At 39.3% G+C, this 17,419-nt stretch overlaps 1 protein-coding gene across 2 annotated transcripts; it reads right to left on the bottom strand.

Annotated features, from left to right (window-relative positions):
* Window positions 1-633: 633 nt before the first annotated feature.
* Window positions 634-3,230, bottom strand: LOC104421753 (protein DMR6-LIKE OXYGENASE 2). Of its 2 annotated transcripts, none has more exons than XM_010033827.3 (4): window positions 2,773-3,230; window positions 2,131-2,378; window positions 1,143-1,482; window positions 634-1,030 (listed from the first exon to the last, which is right to left on the bottom strand). In XM_010033827.3, the coding sequence occupies exons 1-4, from the start codon at window positions 3,058-3,060 to the stop codon at window positions 785-787; spliced, it is 1,122 nt and encodes a 373-aa protein (XP_010032129.2). In that variant the 5' UTR covers window positions 3,061-3,230; the 3' UTR covers window positions 634-784. The 2 variants fall into 2 exon arrangements, with proteins under 2 accessions (XP_010032129.2, XP_010032128.2); XM_010033826.3 differs by having other exon boundaries at window positions 1,125-1,482; window positions 2,773-3,224.
* Between the last annotated feature and the right edge of the window lie 14,189 nt (window positions 3,231-17,419).

The following is a 17,419-nucleotide window of genomic DNA, read 5'->3' as shown; positions in this document are numbered from 1 at the left end:
AAATGTTGACTGCCGAGGAACCAGGAAGTCAACGGCTGGATGCTTCTTCCCAAATTTGGCCTCTGTAAATGAGGCAACATGGACTTGCTTGGAACTCTCTCTCTCTCTCTTTCTCTCTCTCTCAAAGGTGTCTCACTTGCTATCTTCTAATTCACCATTATCTCTATTGCTATCACAAATTGATGCCTCCAACGGTTGACAGAAAGTTCTCAAATGATTTGTGGAAACCCAGGTTTTATTAAGTGATTGAGGGTATGAAAGAGGAGAGGATTTTGATGAAAACATTTCAAGATAGGTCTATTTACAGGGAAAAGAAATGGTGGAAGACATTACTAACATAGGCCTGTGTTGTGTAATAAAAGTTACCGTGTGCCATTTTCTGTCCACTTAAAGTTTGATGTAGTTAATAGAACGGCTTAAAGTTCATCGAAGTTGCAAATTTTAAGATATTAAACGCATGATAAGAAACTCTTTGCCGGGAATCATTACATTTCTACAACAAGTTTTAAGATTTGTTATAAAGTTTACTACTTTTGTTTGGACAGGTATGCTTATAGAGGCCATGTAAACGACTCGACTTGATGAATGGCCCTGCGACAACCAAACACCAACCATGAAGCTTACAACATATGATTTGGTAGAATAGTCTCTTCTATCATCATAAGTGATACAACTAAGGACAGAAATGGAATTCAATTCCCATATTCTGCTAATAATTGCTTAAATTTGCGACTATAAATTGTCCAAATCACCGAGGATTTCCCAGGTGAATCAATATGCTTAATTAGGTCAATTTCCTGGTGTCTAAGAAATTCTTGCCCTTGTGTCCAACGGATGAAATATAATTAAGAAAACTGGCAAAGTCGGTGTCCTTGTAGCGCCTTGGATTGGCTTCGTCAATCAGCTTTGGCAACGGCCGGACTGTGCTGTCAAGGGATAGGCTGTGCAGTGAAGCAAATGAGATTCGGGTCGATGAAGAGTTCACGAGAACCCTATGAAGCACGCTCTTGAATCTCCCATTGCTGAATATCTGCCACAGTCCAGAAGAAACCCTTTGTAAGTATCAATTAAAGCAATGGGAACAGAATCCTATTATTTTAGAGGGTCGGAAGCAATGAATCAACCTCAAGATGGTCACCAACATTGACGACAAACGAGTTGGAGATTGGCTCCACAGTCAACCATCTCCCTCCATGGTGAATCTGAAGGCCCTGGACCGACTCATCCTGAAGAAGGAGCGTGAGCATGCCGTAGTCTGAATGCGGTGGCATGCCAAGCGTGAGATCGGGTTCAGGGCATGCCGGGTAGCAATTCACCATGACGATTTGGCTTCCGTTCTCTAAATCTTTCGCCATCCAGTCATTCTCTTGATCCTCCATAGATTTCGGTGCTATTTCCTTCACCCCAAGACTCTCCAGAATGGCCTCCATGAGCTTTAAGTACAAGAACTTGGTCTTCAAGGAGTAGTTAGCAGCTACTTCCCTGTTTCAAGCACGTTAGGAGATCAAAACGTCAGGGTCCATCTCACGTACTTGACAGTGAAAAACATATAGATCAGCTGATAGGATGATGAAAATTTATTGTGTACTATTATAGTAACTGTTGCAATTCTATGATTACTATCTAATTAATTTGTATAAGGTAGAACAAGATGAGTATATTATGATGATTTGCTGCATAAGCAAATTTCAACACGATGTAATTCATAGAGTGATTAGACCGAACTGTTCCATAATTGTTAAGGGCCATGGATATTCAACCGATCTGCAATTTGCTTTTTAGAAACAGGATTGAAAGATCCATTTTCAGGTGCTCATTGGAAACTTCTGAACATCAAATTTAGTTCAGCTGCCGACATGATGGACCATAAGAACATGAGTCGTTCCATTTCTTCTCGTAATAGAGTCCACCGTGGGTTTGTGCAATATGACTACCTTGATCCGTTAGAACGGGTCTATGCAATAGTACAATACTGAATGGAGGTGATAACTATGCAGCTCGTGCCCAGCCCAAGCTTTAAGGTCAGGCCTAACTTTTTGTCTAGGCCCGGCTATAACCAAAGAGACATGTATAGCTCTCCGGGTCGGGCCGGATGTCGAGAGATCGAGATCAAGAGAGAGAGATGATCACCTTAGATCAGAGGGATTGGAGGGCCAAGAGGGGAGATGCTGTGGCAAGGAGTGGCAACTGAGCTTGAGGAAGTCTCTCCAGCACAAGATTTGGTCTTTGTTCTGGTTGAAGCTGGTGCCGCACCTGACCGGGGACCTCATATCTAGGTTCATGTACTTGCACCTCTCCTCATACGGCAGCTCAAAGAATCTCCTTCCCACACTCCGCAATTCCTCGATCACTTGGCTTGGTATCCCATGGTTCACTAGCTGCATCCATATATTCAAAGATTAAGCACTTAAACATTTGTCTGTCGACCTGTGTCTGATCTAATATTGATGGCATGACTTGTGCACGATGGGTTAACAAAGCTAAGCATGGCCAAAAAAAATAAAAATAAACAATAAACAATTAATGGTAATCAGAATCTCATTACTTGACGTGCGATCCACATAAATGCTTGCGGAAAAAGTTACTCCAGGATCAGAGAACCTTGACGTTGTTATTAGTTTCTTTGACTACTAATAATGTATTGAACCAACAACCAACTGTATATTTCTCTACGTAGTTATATGTATGTGCTGATCCCTGGAGTGTCTCAATCTGTGCGTCTACAATGCGCACTTCTCGACTGTTCAGACCCATGCTCAACGTATATATTACCTGAAAAAAGCCATATTCTTCAAAAGCATCAGCGAGGTGCTCGAGAACTTGGGATCTGTTGGAGCCTTGAAGCTGAGCAAAGTCAATGACCGGAAGCTTGAGGTTCCAGTTGCCGCCACAACAAACGTCGCTTCTCTCTGTGCCCAAGTGGGGCCTCTCCGAGACCGGAAACACGTACTTCCTCGGAACTCTCTCTATCCCTCCCTCACAAAGGTGCTTCACTCCTCTCTGATACGTGCTCTCTTCCACTTCATGACCATTGTTGCTCTCCACTGCTGCCAAACCCATTGCTGCAAACTGCAAAGCGACAGCACCTACAGAAACTCAAGAGGGGGGGTTGAGAACCAAATGATGAGAGAGCAGAGAAGTCTGTGGGGCAGAGAATGATGGTTGGATGAGCTAAGAGAGATGATCATTCGATGGAAGAGATGCAGAAGAGGGTGCGTGTATTTATAGGGGGGGAAGGAAGCTGGTGGATAGAAATTGAATAGCGGTGTTGTCCATGTCCATGCAAGAAGCAGGAGGAGAGAATTGACTCGGGAGGGCGAAGAGGGGCCGGACATAAAAATGGATGCAATCTGCATCTGCATGGTCCCAGCGGCCACGTGGCCCTGGCCCATGAGGTTTGATACGACTTCTGCTTTTTTTTTTTTTTTTTTCCTTTTATTTATTATTATTATTTTTTTTTTGGTTTTTGGTTTCTTTCAAAAGTCAAGGATAGCATATACTTTTTCTAACATGGTTTTATTAAGAAATTTTGCCCCCAGATCTTGGCGCGACGAGGCTGTCTTGTGGCATGAATAGAATTAATATATAGACATGGATCAAATGAACAAAATCGAACCGGATCGATGTTGGATCGATACTAGATCAGTACATGAGTGTAACTTTTTTTATCCGAGTCTATCCATTTCTTGATCAGTCATGCAGCATCAACTTTATTCTCGAATTTATCTTTTGTTTTTTCCGATATGTGGATGAACGTACTTTTTTTTTTTATCTGTTGTTAAAGATTAATGATGATGGAAAGAAAAATTACACTTCATATAGGGGTAAATTCAGTCAAACTTTAGAAAATACGAGGAAATCCATTTTGGTTTTCTCGAGGTATACGAATAGGTTATACCATCTATTGATATGAGATTACATTAATGAAATTTTAGAGTTGCTTCTCATTGCAATTTGTGATTACTCTCTGGCTACCAAAAAGATATTCATAAGCTAGTTCCTCCCATAGATATGCACACTGAGGTCTAATGGTAGGCATGATTTACACAATATATCTCCAATTCTTGAATTAAAAATCCCCTAGGCCCCCGACCAATTTGGTCAACCCTTTGATGTTACTGGCTAAGTCATTATTTTAGTTTCAATTCCGCTTTCCCCAATAGAACTTTGCCAGATATTTTAAATAGTAATTCAAAATTGTCCGAACTGCTGTCGAGGCATAACATACTTTGCGACTGAAAATAAACAAAATAAAGAATGACAACTATAATAATAACAATAAATGCAGCCTAACGAATCTAGTGTTCAAGTTCAGGCGTGAGGATTGAGATAAACCTAGTCCCACCACGTGTCCCTCCCTCCTCTAAAGTCAAGAATACCGGTTTAAATAAGCGGCGGTTAGCAGCTCAGTCGTATCCACAGTTGAAAAAACGAAGCAGAGAGAGAGAGACAGGGAGGGAGGGAGTCCGAATAAATGGCCACGGAACCCCCACGTGTCGTCCACCCCAATGATTTGCATCGTTATGGAGACGACCTAAGGGCTCGGATTCTGACATGGAAAAAAATCAGCAAATGTATCTAAGATGTCAACTTGAATTAATGTTAAGCGTGTTCGTTACTTGCATTTCCCGTTACCACAGGGCATATTCTTGGGCCACTTCGAGAATATGACACCGGGCAATTTCCACGATGAATGTGGTTAGTACAGTTCAAGAATGACATCTATCGTTGACAAAAACAAAGAGCATTGAATGCCGTTGCCATGTCAAGTTCATTGCTCGTTGCTTGCGTTCCCCATTACCACAGGATATATTCTTGGGCCACTTCAAGAACATGATGCCCAGACTTTGCCATAATCAATGTGATTAGACGGTGCTTGAGCAGCAACGTCCATTGTCGGAAAAACAAAAGGTATTAATGCCGTTGTCATGTCAAGGTCATATACAAATGTGCCGTGGTGCGAATTCTATGCAATTGACTTAGCGATTTACAAAATGTGTAGGTTAGGCACATGGAGCTAGTTCGATACCTCATTCTTTGCCAACAAGCTTTCTATTATTTAATTTGTGTCTTATAGTAATTTGTTATATTCAGTTAGAATATGATGTCCAAGCATTTCCATAATCAATGTGATTAACATGGTGCTCAAGTGACATCTATCGTTGGCAAAATGGAGAGTATCGAATGCCATTATCATGTCAAGGTCATTGCTCGTTGCCTGCATTTCCCGTTACCATAGGATATGTTTTCGGGTTGCTTTGAAAATATGAGGCCTAGACATTGCCATAATCAATGTGATTAGTATGGTACTTGGGTGGCGTTCGCTGTTGGCAAAACGAAAGGTATTAAATGCCATTATCATGTCAAGGTCATGTACAAAAGCACTCCGGTTGACAAAAAACCGTGTCATCGAATTTGCCATGTTGTGACGTCCGTGCAATTGACTTAGTGGTTTAAAAAATCTATAGGTTAGGCACATGGAGTAGGTTTAATATCTCATTCTACGCCACCAAGCTTTCAATTATTTAATTCATGTCTTATCATAACTTGTTATATTCAGTTAGTGAGATATTTCATGGATTTTGATTATGTCAATCTAACGTAGGTATTCTCGTCATCAAGTAAGATATTTTATTTCACTCGTAGCATGACTATATTTTGATTTTTTTCTTTCTTTTTTTTTTCTTGGGTGTACAGGATAAAAAATTATTTATTTACCGCATGTGAAATTATTAGAGGATTTCGCGGTCAACATCAAGTTAGGACAATTTTAAATAGGTTTTCAGCACCGCCCAAGGATACTGCGAAATATAAGAAGTTGGCAGTTCATTTTGCTTCGACAGTCTCAACCGGCCAAACTCAAGTCCAAAAGCCAAGATGCTAACAAATCCATGTCATCTGCCATTGATCAGATGCTCATGGCCAGAGCTTATTACTTCATTTTTTTCATGCACTATTTTACACACAAAATTCTCTAATTTTGCACACATTTAGAGAATACAAAAAGTGTACTAGAGTACACTAAATAATTTTCTCTATATTAATATATTTTTCATGCAATGCAACTCTAGGTGCACGAGCAACTAATTATGGATTAAAAAAAAATTACCCGGTTCCTCAACTTTGTTTTTGTTTTTTTTGTTTTTGGAAATTTTTAAGCTTGTCCTTATTTAGTCAGCTGATGTTAAGATTATTGAAAGGTATTAAGGGGCAATATTATTTAAAAGGGAGTAGCTGAGATGCTAAAGCATTCTTAGGACATTTCATCCCCAGAAACTTTATAGGATAAGACGGATTACATGAGTGCTAGCTGTTTCCCAAGTTGAGATTTTTTCAATCTTCTTGCACTTGTCGTGTTTCCTACATCCAAGAGCAACTTAAGTAGCATATATAATTCGTAGTTGTTCAATTGGAAGAAAGTTCACTATTTAAAATTGGGCTATGATGCAGATCAAATGTGTTTTTGGGTGGAGTAAAAAAGCATCCATTCGATAATCCTCTCGCCGAGCAAGGCTGACCTAGCTCGAAAAATTTGTACATGAAATGACGGGCAGGGTTCGGGTAAAAATTGACCCGACCTTAAGGGCTAATCGATTCCCGCTCGCCTAATGATCAGCTCTAATCTCCGTGCTCCTATGCCCATCACCTAAATCGAGTACTTAGGTGAAGCAGGTGTGAGAGAGAATGAGATCGAACATAGATGGAGGGGAAAGAGAGAAGCAAGAAAATGAGGAGGACGAGAAAGAAAGATAAAAGATAAAAGCAAGTAAAAAAGATTGAGTAATAGAACCGTCTAATTTGACTAGTTCTCAATAGCCATGAGACGATCATCTTAAGTGATCCTTTTGTGGATGCTCCTATTACACTTATAGTCTATGAAGGATGAAAAGGAGGAGTTGATGCACCAATATCTACCATAAAGGGGCCAAGCCATACTAGATGAGAAGCTATACAACTCAATTTTAACATTTTTACTTTGATATATCTGGCTCTTTTAGGTACTTGAATATTTTCCAACTATTTTGGTCCATTTACGGATGTTGCTCATGTGAACATAATAGCTAAATAATTCCAACGTGTTGCATGAGGTAAGGTGAGAGGTGTGAAGTAGATGGTAGAGGGTAATGCATCAACCATTTTATTTGCCACGCGCGATGCACATTCATTTACTTATTAGGTAGGGTGAGAGATGGGTTGAGTAAGTGGAGACGAGGCCCTGCTCCAATTCCCAATTTTTGATGTCATCGTAAGAAAGAATACTAAATTTTTTCGCTACTATTTTGAGCCAATAATGGCTAGGTGAAAAATGAATGTGATTGCACATCACTTGCTTAATCAGTTTTAGTACTATATATATATACACACATGTAATCTCCATCCATCCAATATAATTTACATTTTTCTAATTCGATATCAAGAGCTAAACTTCGATCTTCTTATATCTCATCCACTATTTGTCTAGCATATTTCCTCACTCTTTGATTATTTCATTCATCTTTGCTCAAATTAATAATGTAATGAACATGAACAATAGTCCTAGACCGAAACGCTAATTAAACCTTCGCGAAGCGCTTCCTTTCTACAACTTATCTCCTAGCTTTGAGCAAGTCTCAAGCAAACCAAAAAACTCAACTCCAGAAAGGTATAATTCCTTCTGTGATTCAACACACATTCCAATTTAGTTCAATCAATCTCTCCAGAGCGAGATTGATTATTTTACTTTGTTCCAAAAGAGCCAAAGTCATATTTGCTTAATTAATCCATTTGAACGGCTTCCGATGCATCCACGTGGCAAGTTTCTCTTAGATCCCTAAGATTCTGGGATCCAGCTCTTACTCATTCGTCATTAAAAACCAAACGTTCGAATGCAAGTGCGCTTGGATCTTCCTACAAATGTTAGTTTAATCATGATCTTGCCGCCAAACTCATCTCGCGCAAAGAGCCAAATCAAGGTTAGAAGCAAAGGGATATGCATATGAAGATTATTGCCTACTTCCACAAAAGAAAAATCCACTTACATAAGTCCAAGTTGATTACATTACAAGTTCCCACCTAATCACATATGTCTCACTTGATATGGTTTATTCAGTTTTTAGTTGACACTCAAGGTACGCATGTTTCACTGAAAACTCCATGATAAAGAAAAAAATACATTTTTTTAAATAGAATTTTCATCTGTTAATGGTTAGGAAAAATGATTTCCTTATTTCTAAACATTTTCTGTAGATCAATTGGTTTTCCATTATTCAAATATCAAAAAGTCAGAAAACAATTTCCCCAAACGTGTATTTCTTCAAACAAATAGACCCTTAGGATGATTTTTATGGCCAAATTTAACACAAAAGTTGTAGAAATGGGTGTTCATTTGGGTTAGCCCAAGAGGGTTTCTATATCTTGAGAATTAATTAGCAGTTAGCATTTCAAATGCACATGGGGATAAGCATTGTGCTTCGGCTGGATTCGTAAGCACGGCATCACCTTTGTCCAATTTCTCGTTTGCTGACACCGAAGGTCTCCATCACATTGTTGTGGCGTACTTTTGGTCTGATGTGTTGTTGGGACACGCAACATATATATTTGATACCTTCGTATATATGGTGAGGTCACCAAGAGATAGTCTCAAATCTAAGCTCATTAGTATATATCCAACTAGACTTCCACGCACTAAAACATTGACTGTTCCACGCTAAGGAAAATTCAGGATTTCGATAACACCAGTCCTTTTGCACATACATTTCAATAATCACCTCACAAGTGAGACTCTTATATTAGGTGAGGTCCCCCTTAATTTTGATATGCCTTCTACATCGACAAATCTAAAATTAATGTCTATCTCGTTGAGGTGTTGCACCATGTAGCTATGCGCCGGAACAACCATCAGTGTCCATCTGGGACCACATTGCCACACCACAACACATGCCTTCACCTTTGCCCATGGTCTCTATTTCGCGCAACAAACCATGACGACAATTGTCATGTGGCAACCATATTAATCCCGACATTTTTTATTTTCAATACCGATATACTTTGGTGCCATTTGTTAGGACAGCACTGAAACAAGCTCGATACCTAACTTTAGGGAAATCATTAAGAGAAAGTTTTAAGTTGAAGTCAATTAAACTGACGAATAAAAATCATATATATGATCAATCAACGTTACGTGAACTCTATAAAATGGATTTTCTTGTCAGACAAGTGTGCTTTTGGTGACACGTTATGTTTTATTAAATAAAAAAATAAAAAAAATTAATTCCGGCCATTTTTTAATCCATTTGACTCAATTTAGGCCTAGCACTGTTCATTAGCCCGTCATGCAAGTTCTTGGGCTCAAAAAGTTGGGATTCGCTCAAGCCAAAAAGAAAATAAAAATAAAAACAAAAGCCCGGCCCAAAGTCTTTGTATTCTGGTCCTCTCCTTCTCTCTGGCAAGAGGGCACATTGAAGTGCTTTAGTATGAACAAAATAAAGGAGTTAGGGAAGAGAATAAGAACACAAGATTTATAGTGGTTCGGCTTAATCCAAGCCTACGTCCACTCTCCCACGATAACAGCCTTCTTGGCTGGATTCTACTATGCAATCAACAAGAGATTACAACTTGAGTGCGAGACACTTAGTAGTAGATCACACTATCTCACTAAGTCACTCTTTTGGTATTTCTCTCACGATTACAAACGGTTAAGCTCTCAAGAGACAAGTATATGATCAAAAGTCGCTCAGACTTTGGAATTATAAATTCTACGCTCCGTCTCTTACTTGCTCATCGGTCCATGATCTCATTAAATACTCCTCCACTTCCAAACTACCCGTTGGACAGTATCCAGGAGAATCGTCTTCCAATATACCCATTGGACAGTTACGTATCTAGAAGATTTGGTAGCCGTTGAGTGACAAAGGTAGAATCCCAAATTGATTCCGATCGCCCATACAAACGGAATCTTGGTTTCCATAAGTAAAGCTTCTTCGTATAGAAAGTTCTTGTCTTCAAGATCCAATCGTTAATCAAATAGATTGAATCAATCAAATCAATCTTGATGTGGAATCCAAACCAGATCACTAGCCGTTATATGATTGGGCTTGAGTTACGATTCATCAAATCTGGATGTAAAGTCTGAGAGCAATAGACTTTACAATCTGAGTTTGTAGACTTTACAATCTAGGTCTGAACATATACGCCGAACAGATTTAGCTTTAAGGTCTACCCGGTTCGGCTTCAGCATAGAGTCGTCTTCCGGTTCATCATTCACGTTCGATGCTGAATTTGTCGAGTGAGCGGACTTATGATGTAGAAGACTTTGACACTAAAGTCGCGGTCTTGAGACTTTGACACGGCAGTCTTCGAGACTTTGACACGAAGTCTGGAAATCTTCAGAATATACACTTGGACATATGTTACGTTCAGTCTTACGGTCGTCTTCGACTTTGATAATATCATTTACATGTTCTATCATCTGCATGGTCTATTACTTAACCATTAAACATGTTAGTAGCCTTTGATTTATTTTGTCATCTTCAAAACATCATAAGGGATTTCCCTAACACACGTGAACTCTCGTCCTTTCCAGTTTCGTCGCTCTCAGTTGGCCAGAAAACACCATTCGCCAGCCACCACGTTTAGTTCTTGGCTGAAGGAATAAATAATAAAGAATGTCAATCAAGGTGGTTCGCCATCAGGAGGAAGGAGAACCAACGACTTTTCCAAGCTCAGTTGGCTTGATTCAGGCAAGTTCGCTTCGGCAACTAGGTAGGCACTCTTCTTTTTCACTATTTCTTTGAAATCGGAGACAATGAATTTGACCGGCAAATGTGAAACCAGAGCTGCTTTTTGATGGGCAATGTTGATTTAGGTCTTTGTTGTTTCCTGTTTAGACTAGGAAGCACGTTAAAATTGAATTTAGAATTCATGTTCTAAGTGTGTTGAAGAGGATCGTACATATTGGCCTACATGATTTTGTTTTGCTGCAAGTTTAATTCATTTTAATAAAGTAGATGTTGATTTTTGTTTGTTCTTTTGTAACACTCATATGTCATCAGGTCGACCATGGATGAACACCTCGCTATAGATGCCGTTCCTTTAGCCCGTGGTAAGAGGAGGCCATAGTTAGTTTCTTATTTTGTCATTTATGTAGGCATTTATTTGTTTATTTTGTTGGAATGACTGTTGTTTTGAAATATATGTTTTCGGTATGTTTAACATCGATGAGGTTCGGCAATGGCTAGAGAGATGACCGGGGTGAATCGCCCCAAATTCGGAATCGCCCGCAATGGCCCAGACTAGATTGGCCAATTTGGTCCAGTTCTTGGAAGTAGTAGTCTAGCTTCCGATCCCTAAAAATGGATTTGTGTTCAAGCAATCCGATTTACAGTTCCAAAAGGAAACCGGATCGGACTAACTACATATATATTTTTCTTTATTTCTTTAAAAAATTAGTAAAATGCAAACTAAATACTATCTCGTCTAATGGTACCACAAGTTACGGCACAATAAATTTTCACTCATCATCGCTTTTGTCAATATTTTAAGATTTGTCACTTTATCTCGTTGTGCACGGCCACCTTTAATAGGGAAAAAAAGTGGCTAGATCCATTGGACCAAAACCGACGGTCCCAGTTCCATTCCTAGTCGTAGGATTAAACGGTCTGGTCCCAATTTTCGATTCCACCTTAGAATCAGATTGGACTGGGAGCCAATCACCCATAAGGGGAAGAATTACCAAAAAAAGTCCTAAACCTATTGCAATTGTGCCAATTCAGTCCTAAACTTTTTTTTTTTGCCAATTTAATCCTAAACATTTTATAAATGTGCCAATTCAGTCCTTCCAGCCAAAGGCGTGGACGTGGGGCCGGAGAACAATTTTTTAATAATTTTTTAAATTTTATTTCGAATTTTATTTCGAATTTTTTATTTTTTACCTCCTTCTTCTTCCTCCGCCGGCGGGTGCCGACTAAGGCGAGGCCGGTGGTGACCTCGCCGGCCACCGGCAAGGTCGAGCCTCGCCAAATGCGGCGACGGCGGCCTCGCCGTTCTTTGTGCGAGGCTCGCCTTTGCCGGTGGCAAGCGGGGCGAACCTCGCCCAGCGACGGCGCGGCGGCCGTCGCCCGGCCAAGGCGAGGCTCGGCCTCGCCCAGCCATGGCGAGGCGAGCCTCGCCAAATCTGGCGACGGCGGCCTCGCCGGCCATAACCAAATCCGGCGAGGCTCGCCTCGCCATGGTTGGCGAGGCCGAGCCTCGCCTTGGGCGGGTGACGGCGGCGGCTGCCGTCGTTCCGGGCGAGGCTCGCCGCCGCCGGTGGCCGGCGGGGGCGAGCCTCGCCGGTGGCCGGCCGGCGCCGGCGAGAGGAAGAAGAAGGTAAAAAAAAAAAAATCAAAAAAATCAAAAAATTAAAAAAATCGAAAAAAATTTAAAAAATTATTAAAAAATTGTTCGCCGGCCAGTGTCTCGGCCGGCGTCCACGTCGGCTCTGGCCGGCCAATTTTGGCCGGAAGGACTGAATTGGCACATTTATAAAAGGTTTAGGACTAAATTGGCAAAAAAAAAGTTTAGGACTGAATTAGCACAATTACAATAGGTTTAGAACTTTTTGGTAATTCTCCCCCTAAGAGTGATGACTTAGTGATGGCTGGCGAGGCATGAGTTTGTGTAGTGAAATTTCAGTGTTGAGTTCATTGGTGGAAAAGCCTTGGTGCTTGAATCGGCACAAATGCAATATAATTAATGGTGTGTTTGGTTGGACTTTTTGGGAAAATCTTTGGGCAAATGCAAAGGATTTTAAGTTAAAGGGCTTTCCAAAATGCAAATTGCGTTTGTTAAATTGTAATTCGGAAGTCCATTGTGAAATACCTTTGAGCAAAATAGTGTTTTGAGAGATTATATTTACAAAAGACTTTTGTAATTAAAAAAAATAAAAAGTCAAAAGAAAAATAAAAAGTTCAGGTGGCTTAAGGGGGCCTTAGGTAGTCCCCGGAGACAATCGATGAGGGTCGCCTAGGGTCAGGTGACCCTTGACAGCCCTTCACGGAGGTTGCGCGACTTCGCTACGACCCAAATCTAGGTTCATCAAAGGTTGTGTGACCTTAGGTAGCCCTTTAAGGGAGTCATGTGACCTAGAGCTGGGTTGCGGCAATGCGACTCGCGGGCAGTTGCCTCGACTTGTTGAGGCTGTTGTGCAATCGGCCGATGACGGTCGCTAGTGTAACCACAACCTCACTGGCATCTCTCTAGCACGTGGTCGACTAGCCACACACAACAACGCCATTGGAGAAGAAGATGAATAGTAACCTAGGGGGGCTTTCGAAAATGCTAAAAGCCTAAGTTAGCTTAGGACTTGCCTTGACTTTCTGCCTTTCAAAGGCTAACATTTCCTCAATGTGGGTTTGAAAAATTTTACCAAACACTCAATATTTGACCAAATTGACTTTGGACACTCAAAGTCTCTTCCCAAAGTAGTTCCTAAACGTACCCTAAGATGTTTAGGCAATTTCTATGACATCTCGGATTTTCTAGGCTTAACAATAGTATTTGGCATGATTTTCCATGACCATTACAGTGATATTAGTTGTAGAAAGGGATTGATAAACTCTAAATTTCATATTTTATGATATTCAAGTTCAAATTTATTAAATGGAGATTTTCCTAGTTTTGATATCTTTATTGATGATTTTAGTAGATTCAAAATATTTTCAGACTTACCAATGCTCAAAATGAATATCTATTTCCCTAAATTTCTATTTCTTTTCAATTGACATGCCACTTCTCTTTTCCCTACTAAAATTTTTAAACCTACGCTTTGGTTTGAACATTTAATTTGGTTGGCTTTTACATCATACATGACATCACCTATCTTAACTATAATTCATTAATTTTTTGGATGGCTCATGCCTCAAGTCATTAATATTTTGGTGACTCATGTTTGTAGTAATCAATATTTTGGTGGCTCATGACTATAGTTCATTACTATTTTGGTAATTCATGCACACTCTTGGCCAAAAAAGATGAGATCATCTTCATCTTCATCAAAATATCTACTTTGAAAATCATATAATTGAGCCATTTGTCCTCCTTTAATTTGCACAATCTATCTTCATCTTTCCATCAAGTATTTTAAGTCACATATCCTTAGTTTGACACATTGAACTTCGCTAATCATGAGGTCATGCTTTACATCATTCATGATAACATAGCACATTAGTGACTTGATGACTCATTCCTTTTGCTTGGCCAAGAAGATGTCATCTCTCATTTCAACTAAAATAGTTTTTTTGTGGCAATATTTTATTAGGTCATTTGTGCCCTAGCTATTCTCATAGGGCCACATAATACAATTATGATTGCCACCTAAAGATCCTTACTAAGTAATGTAAAGTCTTCATTAGAGCACTTGTTCCATTATCATTATACTAGGGACACTCATGTAAGTGGACATGCCACCCAAATTCTAATTAAGCCAAGTGAGGTTTTTTATTGAAACACTTAAGCCTTGCATTTAATTAAGGCAATCATTGTATAGCCATGGATGAAGACTATAAATGGGAGGCCTTGCCCCTTCATTTTGGGCACACGCCACCACTTATTCTTACTACTCATGTTCTTTAGCAAAAGCTCCCCTTTCTTGCCTACACTTACTTTCAACCTTAACCGCCCAAGCCATCTTGTGTTTCTAGCACTTCAAAGTAAGTAAAAACCCTAAACGCTAAGTTGGGTTCATACCCGTTAGTGCTCTTGACTTGATTATTTGATGGTTATAAATTTTACTTTGAACTTTGATATTAAGAGTAAGATAGTTTTGATGATTGAGTGTTGAATTGTTGTATTTATTTAGCTTGAATTGATGAGTTTCTACATGCTGATGTTGTCATTAATTGATTTCCATCAGATTGTGTTGAAGGGCATAAGAAATGGCAAAATATCGTGATTATCATGGTGATTGTTATGCTATGATGAGTTGCTTGTGTTTTGTCGGTTTTGGATTCTGCAACGAAGTATTTTTCACCAAGTGTTATAGGTTGGTTTTTATTAACGGAGACTTAGGTTTTGCGTCAACTTCAAATAAAGAGGGTCAAATGCAAAGAGACTACACACTTTACAGTTTTGAATTCAAAAAAGTCACTAGCTTAACACGAGCTTAATATCAACGATAATCAATGTTGAAACCTAATCGACGATATCAATTAAACTCACTTTAACATAGTAATAAAAGCCCATTAAAATTAAAGTGGTTTATATAATATCGAAGATGTTTCTATAACACTAGATATTAACAAGACGTCTAGAAAGCACTGCTCTCTAAAGTTCGCGGACGCCATTTTGGAATCTAATTAACAACGCTGGATAATGAGGACAACACCTAGTAAATACTACTTCTAGATAAATATGAGGACACAACGTCGAAATTCAATTGACGACGCTGAACAGTGATAACAACACCTAGCACACACTGCTCCTAGATGCGTATGATGACATAATGCTAGAATTTAATCAACGATGTTAGATAATGGGTTAATACTTGAATCTAATTGACAGCACTGCCCAGGGTATAGACACTTGCCAAAATTGAATCTATGATGGGAATCTTAAGCTACAGTTAAGCTAAACTAAGTAAAGATAAAAGCAAGATAAAGTAATTTTATGTATTGTTCCTGAAGCGATCCTTTGTTGGATTGTCTGCGGTATTTATTGGTTGATTTGGTAACCATCATTGGTCAATTACTTCCTCCTCAAGAATCGCTCCATGTTCTATGTTAAACCGCCTTACCGATATCTAGTTTCTAACCTATTCAGCAACATTCTCGCGGCTTGTCCAACAAGTATTAACCACTCCTCTCGAGTTTGGCGCTCTTTTAATTGTCCCCACCTATTTCCATCGTCAATGTTGTATCTTCATTAGTGACCCTTGGCTTTGACATGTGGCAAGCAACTGCTTTGTGCTTGTATGTTTGTCGAAATTCAGCCCAGGATTTCTCAAAGTTCTTGGCTATCCTTTATTTTCATAACCACTTATGGGTTGGAACGATGGAGATTATGGCCTATTTATGGCCATGAGGGCAATTTTAGAATTTTCCATCTCTCGTGACTGGTACTATGTGATTAAGACTTTTGCCACGGTCTATTCACCTCCAAGTGAATTCTGTTGTATGAGTATGAGGATAGAACTCGGAGTCAGCTAACATCTACAATGGTTCTCTACAAGAGTGAGACAATATGAAATCCTATCATGACATGACTTTTATAGTCATGGTATGACATGACCCTTGTGGTCATGGTATGACTTGGCTTGTATAGTCAAGATATGATATGGCTCTTATGGTCATTGTACAACTTGGCTTGTATAATTAGGGTATGACATGGCTCTTGTAGTCATGGTATAACATGGCTTTTGTTGTTATGGTATGACTTAGCTTGTATAGTCAAAGTATGATATGACTCTTATAATCATGGTATATTGACTAGTATTATGTGGGTGTACAGTGGTGTATTTATTCTTGCTAATGTAGAGGATATCCCCCATAAGATGATGGCGGTGATGCCTCATGAATCAAAGAAAGTCTTGGCCAGTGATATGTATGATTTCACTTGCATGTATGTGGTGATGAACTTTATGATAAGTATGGATTCACTTGTATGTGTGTGGTGGTGAACATTATTAAAAGTATAAATCTGCACTTGTATATTCTTGTGTATGGTGCTAAACCAATAGGTGATACTAGCACATCATGAAATATTTATAATATGGCTTTCTTATGATTGGTTTTACTAACATTATGGTTAATAGTTTTATTCACACATCATGATAGAAAAGAAAGAGAACTTGTATATGCACAGTTATTTTGTTTGGCCTTGAACTCATGTTGTTTGTTTGGTGTCAGGTTGAGTACTAAGACGATCTTCTATCTTAGACTTGGGAATTTCAATTGCTGAGCTTTGGTTGATCTCTTATTTTTTTAGTGTGTAGGGGGGGGGGGGGTCCCTTTGGACATGACAGTGGAAAAGACGAGGTGATGGCTGAGACCGTCAACTTTTGAGTTGGTTAGTGGCTCGCTTGTGGGTTAGTATGGGAGTAGTAGTGGGCCTAGAACCCACAAGTCTTCAGGACTATATATTGTGATAATAAGTATAAGTGTTTGTATAAATAAGAAGCATATGCATTAAACTTGTGCAACTTCCTTGTATGATGTATAATGATGTATTTTTAGTTCTTCCACATAAGTAATTATAATTATATGTATAAGAGTATTAATGGAAAGGACACATGTAGCATGTGACGTACCTTAGGCGTCACAATTTCCCCTCTATGCAAACGGAGAATGAATAAAAGTTTGCCCGTTTAAAGAGAGAGTACCTTCGAAAGTAAGGTGTATATTGCTTTTATAAATATTTTATGCGTATAATTTTCCTCCTTGTCAATTTGATAAAAATTAATGTAAGA

Source organism: Eucalyptus grandis, chromosome 10, assembly GCF_016545825.1.
Source record: "Eucalyptus grandis isolate ANBG69807.140 chromosome 10, ASM1654582v1, whole genome shotgun sequence".
Classification (NCBI taxonomy): domain Eukaryota; kingdom Viridiplantae; phylum Streptophyta; class Magnoliopsida; order Myrtales; family Myrtaceae; genus Eucalyptus; species Eucalyptus grandis.
The sequence above is the reverse complement of the archived record's forward strand: the minus strand, read 5'-3'. Positions and strand labels throughout refer to the sequence as shown.